General features: G+C 44.9%; 1 protein-coding gene across 1 annotated transcript in view; it reads left to right on the forward strand.

The window, feature by feature from the left end:
• ascc3 (activating signal cointegrator 1 complex subunit 3) overlaps positions 1 to 17,500 on the forward strand; it is a 182,122-nt gene that overhangs the window by 78,480 nt on the left and 86,142 nt on the right. Inside the window, exons 11-13 of the mRNA XM_076280576.1 lie at positions 6,916 to 7,080; positions 15,415 to 15,591; positions 16,997 to 17,068. Of these exons, the coding sequence (XP_076136691.1) occupies positions 6,916 to 7,080; positions 15,415 to 15,591; positions 16,997 to 17,068 (414 nt within the window). The remainder of the gene's footprint in view (positions 1 to 6,915; positions 7,081 to 15,414; positions 15,592 to 16,996; positions 17,069 to 17,500) is intronic.

Raw genomic sequence — 17,500 nt, forward strand, 5'->3', positions numbered from 1 at the left:
CCCCACCCATTGTTTTTTTGTTTTTGTTATTATTCCTTTTCCGTTCCTCCATCGCAGCCATTGAGGACAGAACCACTTTGTCTTTTCTCTTATTTTGTTGTTGCCATAGTAACAGTGGCTGCTCGGTGAAATGTTTAATGCCTTGCTTGTACACAAGGCTTGGACACCCCCCCCCCCACATACACGCACACACACGCACACACACACACACACACACACACACACACACACACACACACACACACACACACACACCCTGCCATGATGTGCACACTTCGCTCCCGCTGGTTCGACTACCCAGGGCGACCAGAGAGAAAGAGAGAGAACATGCTGAAAGAGCGGTTTTAATTAGGAATGTTTTAGTCACAAAGAAAACACTTTTTACAGATGCTTTGGCTTTTTGTCCGCAAATGTTCATTTTCTTCAGGGTGGGGAGCCTCAACTGTGAAGAAAGTGTGTGTGTGTGTGTGTGTGTGTGTGTGTGTGTGTGTGTGTGTGTGTGTGTGTGGTGAGTCTTGAGTGTTGGAAGCAGAGCACTTAGTTATCTGGTCAAAAGGAGCTGATTGGCTGAATGCTCCTCACACCTAGACTGGTGGGCCTTTGATAGATTTGATTATCATCTGATTGGAAGGTCATTGTAAACACACACACACACACACACACTGCTTGATCTGTGTGACTGCAATATAAAGAGAGGTGACAATAATGTTTGCTTAAAACAATTAACAACAATCATTTCATTAAAGTAATACAAACATAACAATAGCAAGAAACCATGTGTGTAGATGTATGTCAAATATATTTAAGTGTGTGTGAGTGTTGAGGGCGTGTGTATGAGAATGATCTGAGGGGAAGATTATTTTGCAGAGAGGGAGAACTGGAGCTGTTTTATACACCCCACCTTTCGCAGATGTGGACAGTCAACTAATCATCTAGCCAGTGCTGCCTACTGTCCACGCCCCACCACCACTCAGACTAAAGGGTTGTAACACACACACATAGACATACATATACACACACACACACACACACACACCAGTACCCTATAAAAAAACATCGCTATAAGCTTTTTGTCCATGAGTGCCATATGCTTCATTGGCGCTCGTAAAATGTTTCCAGTGGCCCGGGACACAGCCAGGAGCCTGACATTCAGTGTCTGGACCTTCCTACAACTGTCCTTTCCCTCCGCCACTGGGTCGATGCAGCAGCCAATAGCCTCCTTCTTCCCCCAACATGCGTCCGATAAATTACTCAGGCCTAACTGACTGCCCGCTCACTAAATCAACCAATCAGGTGTTCAGCCCCGGCCGAGTGGCTCGTAAATTAGTAGGTCAGCTCTCCGCTCATCATTGGTGCTGAGTAGCTTTATCAACCCATCAGGTCTGATTCGCTCATCAATCTTATGATCCGTACAAACACAGGGCCGTTTTTTTCCCTGCGTGGACACTCAATCAATGTCAAGAGCCTTAAAGTTGTTTGTAGGCAAGTCATGGCACATTCTTTTTTACAGCACAATTCATACACATTTGGCAGTTTACAAAAGCTTTACAAATACAGTAGGTAAAAGAACAGATCAGGGAGAAGAACAGGGAGAAGCAGATAAAAGAACATGGAGAAATAAAGGTACTTACAAGTGACTGTGCGTTCTGAGATATAGAGGGATTAAAAGGATGAGGAATGAGAGAGAGGGGGGGGGGGTGGCAAGAGAGACAAAGGGCAAGAGAGAGAGAGAGGGCAAGAGAGCGGGAACTTGGCTGACGGCTCCAGCGGTGTTTCATCTTCACCGGGGCGGCGTGGGGAGCTCAGAGGGGGGGGGGGGGTAAATTGCTAAGATCGTCTGATGGAGAAGAAGAGGGAGTAGAGTGAAATTTGACGGCACGCTCACTAGTTCGTCGAATCCTCCATCCCTCCCACCCCCAACCCCCACTCACCAGGTGTTCATCTTCAGGCCTGTAGGCCTCATTAATTACCCCTCCAACACACACACACACACAGACTGTCAGTTCCATCTCATTGTCTTAAAGAGTTTTAGCTGTCTCTGTCTCAGTTTAACCTACTGCATTGGTCCTCTCTCTCTCTCTCTCGATCTCTATCTCTCTCTCTTTTCTCAATTTCACCCACTGCATTGGTCCTCTCTCTCTCTAATTTCTCAGTTTAACCCACTGCATTGGTCCTCTCTCTCTCTCTCTCTCATTTCTCAATTTAACCCACTGTCTGTAGCTGATCGAAATTACATAAGCCTAAAGCTTTGATGCTATATATGTTAAGCATATTGAATAACTTATTATAGAATACAAATCATTTTGTAGAAAGATGCATCATCATATGAGATCTGCAACAATGTGACTCAGTGTCTTTGGTAGCATGACGGACATGTCCTTCTGTCTGCTGCTCATTGTCTAGCTGTGTGGCATCCTGAAATGTCCTTAAATGCAGGACCATTAGCCTATCGCTCGTTTCAACTTGGGACCTCACAGTCAGGATTATCATTTGTTTATTCAAAGTCTCAAGTCCAAGGTAGCCTGGGCTATTCAAAGTGTCAGTTTTTTGCACATTGTGTTTACGTCATTTTGAATAGCCACTGCATACCCGTGTTTGTTGGCCTGTTATTGCAAAATCCGCGGAAACCATTTTATGCAAGAAAACTGCATACAGGGAGTCTTTATTGTTGAGGTCAGACATGATAATCATCCAAATATCTTGCATCTTGACCCACACTGTGCCTTGATTCAGTGCTGCCAAAACTCCGCTTACCCTCTCTGTCTCTGGCCCTGCACTGTGCTGTGTGAGAGGAGGAGTGGCTACAGTAGAGCGGAGAAAGCCAATGTGTGCTTCTTTTACCAATATATTTAACATTATATTTTCATTACTTATCCAATCAACGTCAAACTTAGCACTGCATTTACTCGTGCCCGTAGCAAGGCACCTGTCAAGTTTGAAATCAATCGGACGAGCGGTTCAAGAGATATGCGAATAACAGACGTTCCTGTAATTTAAGATAAACGTGTCTACAGTATGTAACATACAAAAAAAACCCCATCTTGCTTGAAAAGTTAATAGCATAAGGTTGGACTTTAAGAAACGCCAATTTTTAAAAAAAAAAAGAAATTTTAATCTTTAACAAGCTTCTTATTTGGAACATCAATCTGTGGTGCTAATTGCAAAAGGCTAGGTTTTAAAAGTGATAACATGCTCTCCATTGATATTTATATAGACAGCTTGTGTGTGTGTGTGTGTGTGTGTGTGTGTGTGTGTGTGTGTGTGTGTGTGTGTGTGTGTGTGTGTGTGTGTGTCTTGGCTTTCTGTCGCTTTCTCTGTCTCAACCAATTACTGTTCCTTGCAGCCATACTGCTCTCCTCAGTTCCATTACTAGCACACACACCCATGCTCTCTCACACACCTACGCAGAGAGAGAAAATGAGACAGTGCTTAGGAGGGCAGTGGAGGAAGGCCCTGAAATCATTATTGTGTCTGCCTTAAAACCATTTACCTCAAAGAAACCGTTGGCAACACTGCAAAGAACAGAGTGTACCTAGTGCAAAGACTTGACGGGCGGCCATCTTAATACCTGTCCACTCTTTACATGATGTATGTGACCGTACAACAGCAAGGCTCACAAAAAGGCACACTATATCACATCAGACAGACAGACAAGACAGACAGACAGATCCATAGCTCCATAGCTGAATCCAGCCAAGTGAAAATTGATTCGGCCACGCTAACAGGCTGCTAAGAAAGCACCAAACAAGCTGAGATTGAAGGCGAAGCCTGAGATTACAGGCGCTCTCGATTTTCACAGCTGGGCAGCTAGAGAAGGTATTAGTCAGGAACATGTCCATTTGGATGGGTGGCAGAAAGCACAGGACCACCAGAGCAAAACACAAAGTGAAAGGGAGGAGGAGAGGGGCCAGTTCAGGAAGTGGAAGAAGAAGGAGACGAGGAGGAGAAACGGTCGGTTCATACACCTTAAGCTGGTTGCCAGGGCGACGGTAAGCGGGCCAGCGTGCAGCAGGCTGTGGTGGTCAGAGGCCACAGGGCTTGTGTATGTCTGTATTGTAACGATTTGATAGCGAACCACACAGTTGTCCAATCAAAAGGTTTAATCACCGAGAACGAGAGCAGGGATACAGACCAAGACCAAGACCAAGACACAGAACACAATGCAAACAGGGCAGGTCAAGCACGCACACACACTACACATACAGGGGAGGACGCAGCCTCCCACACAAAAAGGATCACACACGAGGGAGAACTAAAAGGGAAACATGTTACAATAAAGACGCTAACATTACACACAAAACTAAGGAGAATAACGACATAAACCCCCCAAATGTTCGCTCTCGTATCCCAGGATCCCCTGCGCGGGAGAACGTGAACACTGTCTTTTTGCGCCGACGTTACAGTATCAAAGATTCTAGAACAAAGCTCTGTTCTAGAATCTTTGGTATGTATGTAGAGCATTTCTTGCGGAAGGTGCAGGCTAACAGGAGCTGTGGGTGGAAGCGTACGTGTAAGGGATAATGGACGACACGGTGGTCTGTTCACAGAAGTTAATGCACGGTCGAGGTTGTAAAACGGCCCCGACATGAAGCGCAAAACTACGTTTAAACCTCGTAGTGCATTAACTTTTAAAATTAACGTTTTAATCGCTAAAACTGTCTTGTTTGTAGAACTAATTTCTTCCGACACATATCAACTAATTTCTCAACTCACAGGACAAACTGCCGTTACTAGTTCTAAATGGATGGTTGCTACGGCCAAAGGCCAGTCGTTAGTTTTATCTCTCCCGTTGTCAAGCGGGCGTATCCCAAGATTCTGATGAACTTTAGCTTTGAAACATCGCTTTTACTTTGCCTGCTGTCATCCATCTAGCTAAAAGCCACCTCCGTCATATGCTACAATGTTGCAATGTTCTGAACGTCTGCATTTTACAGCTCGGATGCAACGTGACAGTTCATTTAAACTTCACAACGAGTTCGGCGAATTAATATACAAGTGTGATACCAAAAAAATGGATCTACTTCATAGTGTGCAGATAACATACGGTTAATGGTCGTTCTAAATTACGTAGGACAATGGGAAATTCAACCAAGCAGTGGAATAAGGGCATGCAATTTGTGTTTTATGTGTATGCTTGTGTGCACATGTGTGTATGGGGGCAACACCTGTATAATCTACTATAGACTAAAATAATAGACTAAACCAACCTATTAACCAAAAGCAGCTTTAAATAGCGTTTGCAAGCCAGCTTTGCCGACACAGGGAAATCTATCTGATTAGATATCAGTTACTGGATCTGTTGTATTCCTCTTTACATGCCAGTGGAACTCAATTTAGTGAAGCCTTTAGACTGACACAGCCGACCTACACACCACAACACACACACAAACACACATGCAAACACAGCCACACAAACACCACAACACACACAAACACACATGCAAACACAGCCACACAAACACCACAACACACACAAACACTCGCACAGCTGATTCCTAAACTATTAAATACATTTCTTGCCGCTTTTGTTGGGTAATTAAACGGAGCACTTTGGCCCACTACCTGTGTGCCAGAGCTTCCATTTAGATTAGCCGCAGTCTAATTAAGCACAAGCTTGCCGCTTCTTCCCTCTTTCAGCGCCAGTCTCTAATGGCTGGCCAGATTGATTTAAATGCAAACTAGAGAGGATTTAATGAACTGCTTGCTCTCTGTGCATTCTCTCTCTCTCTCACTCTCTCTTTCTCTCTCACTCTCTTTGCGCCCTCAATTCACTCTGCTCTCTCTCTCTCTCTCTCTCACTCTCTCTCTGCCTTGCTGAGTATTTAAAAGGAATTTTCTCACTCGCTGACAGGTTGGCAAACATCTCGGAGGGCCATTCTTTTTCACATGGTTGTTTGTGTTGTGTTTTTAATCACCTTTTGAAAGTGTTACCTCGCCACATTAGAATAACAGCATTAGAGAGAACTGCAGATCAAACAGAGTTCCCCTTTGGAATATCAGAAATGGCTGCCCCTGTAAATATCTTTTTTTCTTTTTAATTTTTGAATCTAAGTGGCAGGTCTGTAATAGACACCCCCATTGCCTCCTGCAAATTAACATTACAGAGGTCTCCTGCTCGCTTGTTTGAAGTGTGAAAGTGTAAGACAAACCTGACAGGAAGAGGTATTGTCCTGCAGTGACCAGTCCAACAAATTAGGTCGCTGCCCCTGTCGGGGATGTGTGATGGGCAGTTAATGACGTGGGCAGATAAATAGTTTGTGCATATGGGTTCCCATGGGACAGTGACCATTGACTGGCTGCGCGGGGCCCATGGATAGGTTGATCAGGGTATCGACAGTGACACAGACCATTGGCAGATAGCTTGGGTTATCGATCGCCTATTGACTTCGCCGCCGAAGGGTCACCCCGGTGGCATGTCATTGATTGCCTGAGATTAGTTGAATTTGCTTACAGCACAGAGGGGATTGGTGTAAGACACATGGAGATTCAGTGAGACTTAGGCATCCAAGCCATCGAAGGGCACGGTGGCATCAAACGGATGGTGTCAGTTGTGAAATTGTGTATTTTCTTATGGTTGGGCAGGAAATGTGTCTAGTGATTATGTGATGAATGTGTATGTGCCCTGTGTTGCATACTCCAGCCATCACTGGATGCACTGGCATCGGACGGAAGGTGAAGTGGGCAATTTATTGTGGCAAGGCATTGTGGGAGAGCTTCAGCTTCATTCACTGTGGTTAGACAAGCCTCAGCTTCATTCTCTGCCAATGTGTTCTGTGTTGATACATACACCCTGCCATCTGTATTGGTAAATTGTTGTGGTTGGGTAAGAAGTTGTGGTAGTTTTAGCGTCAGCTTCATTCTCTGCCTGCGTGTCCTGTGATTTGATCTTGCACCCCCCCCCCCCCCCCCCCCCAGATGCTGGTGACCACGCCAGAGAAGTGGGACGTGGTGACGCGCAAGAGCGTGGGCGACGTGGCGCTCTCTCAAGTGGTGCGGCTGCTCATCCTGGACGAGGTGCACCTGCTCCACGAGGACCGAGGACCTGTGCTGGAGAGCCTGGTGGCTCGCACCCTCCGACAGGTACGTCTGCCGTGGTGCACCTGGACACCCCTGTGCACACCTGCAGTTCAGGACACTGAAATAGCATGTCTCATGGGTAAATGGAGGTGTCTGCTAGACTTGGCAGTACAGTGGCACAGGGTATTACTCATGCGACTGACCCTCCGAGATGAATGTTTATAGATGAATGGAGTATTTTTTTGGTTTAAATCAATATTCAAGGTAAGTTTTTATGTTGATTGAGTAACAATGTGCAACATAACAGTTCAACAGCAGTTAACTCAATCCCTGACTATGAGAAATACCTTTCAATGATGACTTAATGAATAAGGGGCATGCCTGTTACTTGATCTGAATATGGGTGCATTCAGACATACTACTTGGAAAAGACTAAAAGGTAAATTCTAGACTTTTGTCTAAACATTGTGGGTGCATATTGCCTTGGACAGTATGTGTGAGTGGCATTTGAGTGTGTGTGATTTGCTTTTGCTTATGTGTGGATGTTTGTGAGACAGATGGTGTGGTTGCATTTGTTTATATGTATTTCAGACATAGTATTGTGTGTCAGAGAGAGAGAGAGAGAGAGAGAGAGAGAGAGCGTGTTTTTGTGTGTGTGAGTGAAAGAGAGAGAGTGTGTGTGTGTGTGTGTGTAAAAAAGAGAGTGTGTGTGTGTGTGTGTGAGTGAAAAAGAGAGAGTGTGTGTGTGTGTGTGTGAGTGTATGAGTGAGTGATACAGTGTGTGTGTGAGCGTACAGATGCAGTAGTTGACAGTAGGTGACAGTGGTTATGCGTGTGATCGACATCTCATGTGTTGTGGTTGTGTCTTGCCCGTGTTGGAGGCCCTGCTGAGCGACAGGTCCCTGCTGATGGTGATTGGCGGCTCTCGGTGTCGGAATCACGCCGGCCGTTTGGAATATTAGTGTGATTATGCAAATACCCACAGTCAGACGCATGAGACGGCAGCAGACGCTCCGGAACATTCCTTACCCCCGTTCCGTTCCAGCGAGCTTCAGTCAGGTGTCAATCTTGCACAGGAAATTAATAAAGCTGTCGTTCTGCAGCATGCTGGGATGCTGGCTCCCATAGGTGACTGGGAAGAGGAGTAAGTCCCTTTTATTTAAAATATTTTAAAGTTGGGTGCAACCAAGGCCAGAGGTTTTTTTTTTTTATATAAAGTTTTTGAAAATTGAGTCTCTTGATCTTTCTTTCTCTCTCTCTCTCTCTCTCTCTCTTTCTCTCAAATCTATTCAATTCAATTATATGTGCTTTATTGACATGGCTATGAAGAAGTAGTGATATGTGACGTCTATTCTTTGGATTTAACACATTTCTTCAGTATTCAGCACGCAGGGCTTCTGCAGGGTGTGTGTCTCATCTACTGTAATTTTGCTTACACAGTGGACCCCATATTTCACTTCCATAAAGCGCAATAGGTAGGATTACAGTGTTGAATATTTTGGACCAGATTTTAATTAGAATGTTGATTTTAAATAGGCTGCTGTTACAAAGGTTTTAAAAGGTGTCTAGTTCCTTGAGGTCTTGGTTCCTTTTGGCTGATCATAACGTTTTGATTTGTCCAATTTGTCTTGTCAAGGCCCAGTTCTGACAGTACTGCTCTAGCAGGTCCAGGTGTTGCTGTAGACCTTTTTTCAGTGGGCCACAACAGCACCTGGTCATCAGCAACGAGCAGGAATTTAACTTCCGTGTCCAACCGGGTGAGCCCAGGTGTTGCAGATCGTTTCAGCAACACCGCGAATTCATTCAAACACAATTGGGCTCAATCTGCAACCCTGTCTCACCCCACGCCCTTGAGTGAAGTATTCAGTTCTTTTGTAGCCAATTTTAACTCCACACTTGTTGCGAATATATTGATTTGATGATGTCATACACTTCACCCGTTACACTGCTCTTTCTCTCTTTCATTCTACTGTATCTCTCTCACTCTCCGTCTGGACTCCAAACTCTGGCAGTATTCTTGTGTGTAACAGGCTTTGAATTATTGATTGACGCGCCGTAAGCAAGATTGTTGCCTGTGGAAGGAGGAAAGTGAATGGCCTCATCCATAAAATATTGGTGTGGAGAGAAAAGAAGCTCTCTCTCTCTTTCTCTCTCTCTCTCTCCCCCCAAAGGGCCCTATTTTCTTTGACATATAAAAGCAGAGAAATTGATATGTAAACATGAGCCATAAGCTTTTATCAGTTTTCACAGATGATTGTTATTTAGGATGGTGAGTGTTTTGGTTGGTGAGTGTGTGAGGGGGAGAAAAGTATATAGTATAAGTATATATACTTATATTTTGATCTTGTGAGGGAAATTGGTCTCTGCATTTATCCCAATCCTTGAATTAGTGAAACACTCGGCACACAGTGAACACACAGCGAGGTGAAGCACACACTAATCCCTGCGCAGTGAGCTGCCTGCAACAACAGCAGCACTCGGGGAGCAGTGAGGGGTTAGGTGCCTTGCTCAAGGGCACTTCAGCCGTGCCTACTGGTCGGGGTTCGAAACTGCAACCCTCCGGTTACAAGTCCGAAGCGCTAACCTTCGCTTTCGGTCACGGCTGCCCCATTAAAAAGTGTGTGTGTGTGTGTGTGTGTGTGTGTGTGTGTGACTCCTAAACTCAGTGATTGGTGTGAGGTGTGTGTTTTATTGGTTGGTATCTCTGTCCTGTCTCTCCGCACACACACACTCTCTCTTCATGTTTCTTGCCTCGCCCCTCTTCTCTCTCTCTCTATCTCTCTTTTTCTTTCTCTCTTGATCTCTCTCTCTCTCTCATTAATTTCCTTTTCTCCCTCCTCTTCATCCTTTTCTCTCCCTTTCTCTTTCTCTCTCTAATGCTCTCTCCTCCTTCCCCTCAGACCTCTCAGGCATTTCTTATGAAACTCCAGTGTGTTTCCATCTCTCTTATGCACACACATGCATGCATGCACACACACACTCTCTCTCTTACACACACACACACACACACACACACACACACACACACACACACACACACACACATTCAACCTCCATGTTTGACCATGGAGTATGATGGATGGTGGAGGACTGCTGAACTAGCCCACCAGGTCGTTTGTGTAACGTCAGCGCAGAAATGGGAATCTGTTTTTTTTTACCCCGACTAGATCGATTTTGTTCGCAAAATCATAGATTGGTTTATCTTATACGCTAGCTTTGATCCACAGCACCAGGGAGTTGGAACAAACAGATTTCAGAAGTAGTCTGTGCCTGCTTGTGTGTGTGTGTGTGTGCGCGTGTTTGTGTTTGTGTGTGTGTATGAGAAGTAGAGCTACTTGAGAGCGTAAGATGAAAGAAAGCCTGTGTACCTGATAGGTGTAACAACGGGATGAAAGCTATTTGATTGTGTATCGAGCATTTTACATCAATTACAGCAACTCTCCACACAGTGTGTTTTTCCCTGGCCAAACAAAGAGAGTGTGAAGAAACAAAGAGTGGTTTCACTCCCGTTACCAGAGTAGTCATGACAAAAATATACATATTTCTCTCCTCCTTTCATTTCTCTCTCACTCTCATTTCTCTCTCTCTCTCTCTCTCTCTCTCTCTCTCTCTCTCTTTCCCCATCTCCCCCTCTCTCTTCACACTTCTGTTTATTAGTCTAGTTATTATTCCCCTTGTCTAACACCCTCCCTCACACTTCCTCCGTTTCTCTGCCCAAATGACCCCCCAATCCCTTTTAAAAATAATTACTGTGTCCTACCTGACATAAAAAAGCACTCAGTGAGCCACCCCCCCCCCCCCCCCCCCACACACACACACACACACACACACACCCCACCCCATCCTTTCAAGGAAGAGTAGGGCACACTTTAAAGGCAGCAGCCCTGTAAAAGTGTCTGTTGTGCAACAGCAGCCCTATAAAAGTGTCTGTTGTTGTGCAGTGCTGCCCAGGTGCTTTGCTGCCTCTGCCATAGGCACAGTGGGAGGAGGGGGTTGGCCCGGGTTGAGACTGAACCTCGGCTTCCTGTCTGGCATGTGTGCTCTTCTACACTCAACACACATGCCTTAATAGGGAAACCTGTGTGTGGATTTATCAATTGTAAATCTTGGTAGTGAGCATGATTTTTCGTTCTCTACAAGACACCAAATGTAGTTTTTTTTGTTTGTTTGTTTTAGGGCTGCAGCTATCGATTCTTTTTGGAATCGAGTATTCTAGCTAATAATCGGATAAAAAATATTTTTTTATTATGAAGTGCAATTTATTCATATGCACTACAAATGTCATGCTGTAAACTAGCCCTAGACACTTCAAAGTAAATTAATATATCGGTTTTATGTAGATTTGTGCATCTACAGCATTTACCATTACTACTGTACCAAATACAACCTCCCTTCCAAAAAAAACTACAATACAGTGCAGTACTTTAGTATTTTCATGTCCAAAATACTGCAATTCTGCAGTGAAGTACAGTAGGCTACTATGCAGTACAATGCATTCTTTTGTGCATAAGAACAGCAAATATTTCCTCCAAAACTGCAGTTTTGATTCTTGAAGTAATTCAGGTTTTTTTTTGTTTTGTTTGTCAGCGCTGTAATAATTTTGTCTGGAGTAGGCGATAGGTGAGGTGGCCTAACCTAACACCGGGTGCCCGTGCGTCTGCGAGAGAGAGGGAGAGATGATTGTGTTTGATGAGTTTTTTGGTGTATTGCTCACTTGCTATTTTACATGAATTAGTTTACTACTTAAAATGTCCACAACTTAACGTCATATCGACTCATGACATTAGGCTACAGCCGCTACAAGTGGCAAATACCATAACAAATACGTTCTAATACGTAGCTACAGTAATGCATTAAATCAGCTAACATCAATAGCTGGTGTCAACAACTGGAGGCTTTCGGCTCAGATGTTGAATCATCGTTGACGTGCTGTTGTAGTACGCCAGTTCTGCTTTGCAGTGGACAAATTGCACCTTGTCTTCTTTTCTACGTTTGAAATGATCCCAAAACTTTGGACATTCTCTGCTTTTTACGGATGGTTTCTTGGCTCTTTGTCATCTCGCCAACTTATTTCTGAAAGTGTTTCAGGCGTTAGTAATAACAGTCCGTGTGAAACAATAATCCCTGAGCTGAGCAGGCCACTAACGCAAGTGATGGGAATTAAGCGAAGCTTCGAGGCAGAGAATTTTCCTCGATCATTTTTTTGTAATCAAATTATTTGAGAGTAATCGCTTTAGCCCTAGTTTGTTTTTTTGTTCTTACAGACAATGCCCTCTGGTCTGACAGCATGATGAATGTACCTTGACATGTTGATTTCCAGCACTCGTGGCCCCCACATCATTAACATGTGTATGGAGTTCCAAAAGTCAGACATTCGTCCCAGTGCTTTCATTTCATTTCAGTTTGTTCTGTTTTCATCAGGAGTCAGAGGACTGTCTGCGAACTCACAATGGCCAGCGTGTTCTGGACACATGGAAGGGAAAGAAAGAGAGTTCCAATGGCCTCTGGCCCAGTCTGCCTCGTTCCCCCTCTCATGGGGTGTGAAAGAGCCCACGCATGAATCACTCCAGCTCTTCCTCCTGCTCTCCTCCTCTTCCTCCTCCTCTCCCTCTCTGTTCTCTTTACCCAGCCCTTTGATCCGAGACATGCTCCGCTTTCAGGCTGTCCTCATCAAACCTCTCTCCCTCTGACTCCCTAGCTTTGTTTGTCTCTCTCTCTCTCTCTCTCTCTCTCTCTCTCTCTCTCTCTCTCTCTCTCTCTCTCTCTCTCTCTCTCTCTCTCTCTCTCTCTCTCTCTCTCTCACCCTTTCTTCCTCCTTGTCTTCCTCTTTCTCTTTCATATTTCCCCTCACTCTCCCTGCCTCTCACCTCTCTGATTCATCTCCATCTTTATCTCTCCTGCTCCTCCTCCCTCTCCTCCTCTCTCCCTTCCTCTCTTCCTCTCCTTCTCTCACTCGTTCACACTCTCTCTCTGTCCCCTCTCCTCTCTCCCTCTCTCCTTCTCTCTCTCCTCCACTGGTTCCTCCTCCAGACTGTCAGGACTGATGGTAATGAAACTGAGAGGTGGAGGGGATTTGTAGTGTGGAGACGGTGCAGGAGGTGGAGGCTCATCAGATATGTACTTTGATGCTCTCAGGTGAAGCCGCACGCCCCGGCTCTCCGCGGCCCCCAACGCGTCTCTTTAAAACCAAAACAACATGCAAGGGCCCTCGCTCCGTGGCCCGCATGGCAACCAGCCCTCCGTCTAGATCACGCCTCGGCACACAAGAGTCAAGTGACAAGTGTGTGTGTGTATGAGTGTGTGTGTGTGTGAGAGAGTGTTGTAGGGTTCATTGTCATTGCGTGTCATAATGCTGTCCTGTGGCTCCACTGGTATAGCAAAAACAACTCCAGGATCATGGATTGATCAAGGCACTCCAGGAACTGTATACCTGTAGTATAATTTGCATATAGTGGCATAGAATTTGTACAGATATTTTAACAAACTTACATTTTAATGAGCTTGCATGTTATAGCTGGATACATATAGAAGGTGTAGGGTTGTGGACTTGTGGACTCTGCATCTGAAATTTAGTGGTGGTATAATTAGTTGTTGCTGTGATACCAAGGATGCTTTCCCTGCATAGTAATCCATCCCTTTGTTGCATTGATAGTCGGCAAGCTGTTTTTACGCAGGCTCGACACCAAGCCTGGCAGCCTGCATTATTTCACACCACTTTGCCATTGTTCCCCGCTCCGCTCCTCCTGTCTGGAGAACCAATTATTCTGTTTTCCAACTGGCTAGATCTCTGTCAGCACGAGCTAGATCTCTGTCAGCACTATTTCCTGTTGTGAGCGGGAGCGGCAGTGGAGTGAACTGGAGGCATTTCAGGTTTTTCAGGTGATGGTTTTGGTTGCCCTCTCAGCTGCTGGACTAAAGTGGGAACGGGGATGAGTACGAGGGACCTTCACTTGGCATTTGTGTTGTAGATGAATAGAAAATTGCAGATGCCCTCTCTCTTTCTCTCTCTCTCTCTGCATCCTGAACACGATCCAACACACCTTGTGGTCAAATGTGTTGTGTCGGGGATAGATTGATGTTAGGCTATGAGGCACAGTGATGGAGTTAAGAGTTAATATGATAAGTTAGGTTAGTGAGGAGTTAGTATGGGCTACTCATTATGTTCGATGTGAAGCACAGCAGTGGCTTTAAGTTCATAAGGCTGTGTGGCTGCCTCAGGCCTCCAGTCACCTGGGGCTTGAGAAGATGCACGCACACACACACACACACACACACACACACACACACCTACAAACATGGGGCACTGGCTGGCCTCTAACTCAGTCACACTGGAATCAAACACACACCGTAGCAGTCTGGTAGATTGAGAAGCGTATGTGTGTATTAATTAGATTTGTGCATTTGTTGAGGGAAAGAGACGAAAAAAATGAGAAAGAGGGAAGATGAGAGAACTGGTGTGTGGGAGATGGAGAGGGTGTAACAGAGTGTGTGTGTGTGTGTGCGCGTGCGTGCGTGCATGCATGCCTGTATGCGTCCACTTGAAAGCATGTGTTTGTGACAGGATGTGAGTGGTTTAGTGATGAGAGGGAGAAACTCATCTTGTACTTCCTAAACCATATTACCCAGAATTCTAATGACTCAAGCACACTTCATTAGTGTGAAGGGCTGCTCTTCCATCAGGTGCTGTGTGTGTGTGTGTGTGTGTGTGTGTGTGTGTGTGTGTGTGTGTGTGTGTGTGTGTGTGTGTGTGTGTGTGTGTGTGTGTGTGTGTGTGTGTGTGTGTGTGTGTGTGTGTGTGTGTGTGTGTGTGTGTGTGTGTGTGTGTGTGTGTGTGTGTGTGTGTGTGTGTGTGTGTGTGTGTGTGTGTGTGTTTGAGAGAGAGAGAGAGAGTATGTCCACCAGGAGAGGACGCGCGGCAGTGTAATATCTAGATAAAAGCGTGGGACAGCTCCTGCATACAGTAGTCTTCTCTGACCACAGCAGGATGCCGAGATATAGAGCCCTCTCCTTTTCTCGCCCTTTATTTCTCTATTACCTACACACACACACACACACACCACAGCTCTTCATCACTCTCTTTAAAACAGTTACTTGGCTCTTCACTCTCTTTAAAACAGTTACTTGGTGGTATATGGACACTGTGTGGGCTTTAAAAACAAATACAGGCAGGGTAAGTGGATTGGGATGCCAGAGGCCATCATGACATGGCACCCACCTGAACAAAAACAAAACGCTGTTTACTAACCATTAGCCTGATATAGCCTTGTACATTGACCACCTTCCCAGAGCTGCTGGATTGTGCGTGCGTGCGTGCGTGTGTGTGTGAAATGTGATCACTCATTCTGCCCTTGCTCACGTTGCCCCTCTCCATGTCTCCGTGTCTCTCTGGTTCCACAGGTGGAGTCCACGCAGAGCATGATCCGGATCCTGGGCCTGTCGGCCACGCTGCCCAACTACCTGGACGTGGCGTCCTTCCTGCACGTTAACCCCTACATTGGCCTCTTCTACTTTGACAGCCGCTTCCGACCCGTGCCCCTCGGACAGAGCTTTGTGGGCGTTAAGGCCACCAGCAAGGTGAAGAAAGGCACACACACACACACACACACACACACACACACACACACACACACACACACACACACACGCACACACGCACATGCACTCATGTCAGACATGCACATACATATACGCATGCATGTAGAGACAAACACACAGATGAGCACAAAGATCAACATATAGATGTGTGTAAAAATACTCAAACACACGTACACACAGACAGACACCCTTTAATCTAATGATGTCAAATTATGAGTGTGTGTTGTGGAGTGCTTATTTCCCTTTTGGCTTGGTGTCCATAAAACCAGACTTTAGAAAATGTAATGTTTAGGTTGGTCTCTCTGCAGCTGTCAGCAAGTGCAGTGTATTAGCCTTGAAACCCGGAGAGGACTGCCAAGCATGCTGTAGGTATCAAAAGCAGCAAATAAGCCTAAGAGAGTGGTTGAGACTGAGCCTAAAGGCCTATTCATACCAAGAACGATAACTATAACCATAACAATAAAAGCGTTCACACTGAACAATGATAAACAAAGTCTCTATCGTAACACCCCAATTATCACCACTTTTGTTCGGAAATTCTAAAACAACGATGTTTTTAACGCTTCAAAATAACATTTGCTAAATTAACCTTACATTTTTCAGTAGCCATAGGTGTGTAGATTTAAACAAAATCTAGTTTAGTTCTTAACGTGAGCATTTCCTGCCTGAAATATCCGATTTTGTTTACCACGTTCGGAGTTATAGTGCCGGCCTGATGTGTCGCCTATATACGCCATTTCAACGGCACATGAATGGTTAGACCGAGAATACTCGTCATGAAATTAAAATTCCACTGGAGCTCCAAGCGGATGTGTACACACAGCCTTACAACACTGTTTACAGCTCTTCGAGTCACGGTAAAATGTCATTTTTGGTACATAGCTAATTTAGATACACCTATGGTGTGGGTGCTTGCATTTCTTTAGGAATCCGCCGTCTTGGTTTTTATAGAAATGGATATTAAGTGACACATGTACGCAAGACGGCGGAAATACGGGACCGACGGTAATAGGGGGAGTTCCGATACTTGTGTTAATAAATGTGACGGTTAAAATTTGATGGGTTCTGATTGGCTATTAGCTTTTTATCATTCTAAAAATCGCTCTGAAAGTGATCCCCAACAATATCGTTCTTCATGTCGTTATAGTTTATGTGTTTTAATGTAGTCATTCATATTAACGAGAACGATATTTATAGTTATTGTTATCGTTCTTGGTGTGAATGGGCCTTAAGAGGGTGGTTGAGACTGAGCCAAAGAGATTGGTTGAGACTGAGCCTAAGAGAGTGGTTTAGACTGAGCCTAAGAGAGTGGTTGAGACTGTGCCTAAGAGAGTGGTTGAGACTGAGCCTAGTGGTGGGCGTCTTCTTTTTTCCTTTGTCTCAGGTCCAGCAGCTACACGACATGGAGGAGGTGTGCTATGAAAACGTCCTGAAACAAATCAGAGCTGGACACCAGGTAGAAACCCCCACATATATTGTACAGTACATGTGAATGTGTGCACGTGTGTGTTTATGTTTGTGTGTGTTTCTATTAGGGTTGGGGATGGGTAGGGTAGTAAACACTAATTAATTACCATATGTCTGTACAGAAATACATTTATAATTTTCTACATAAAAAATAAAAAATATATTATATAGGCTATCCGGCTTGATGAAAGTGGACAGCTAAGAGAGACATACTGGCCAGGCTACCGAAGTTGAGTTGTGTGAAAGATCTGCTCCAAGAAAATCGTTGTGAAAGACGGATAGACAATCAATCTGAACACTTGCCTGTGCACCAACCAGCGGAATATTACACATTGCCAGCCTTCGCTGGGACTAGCAAAAAAGTTACTTAAGACTACTATCGTGGTCACTCATTTAAAATCTTCAGTAGTACGCTATGCAG

The sequence above is a fragment of the Alosa pseudoharengus genome, unplaced genomic scaffold, assembly GCF_046254945.1.
Source record: "Alosa pseudoharengus isolate Yale_2024_CS ecotype anadromous, Long Island Sound unplaced genomic scaffold, YU_APseudo_1.1 YU_APseudo_1.1_scf_12, whole genome shotgun sequence".
NCBI lineage: Eukaryota > Metazoa > Chordata > Actinopteri > Clupeiformes > Clupeidae > Alosa > Alosa pseudoharengus.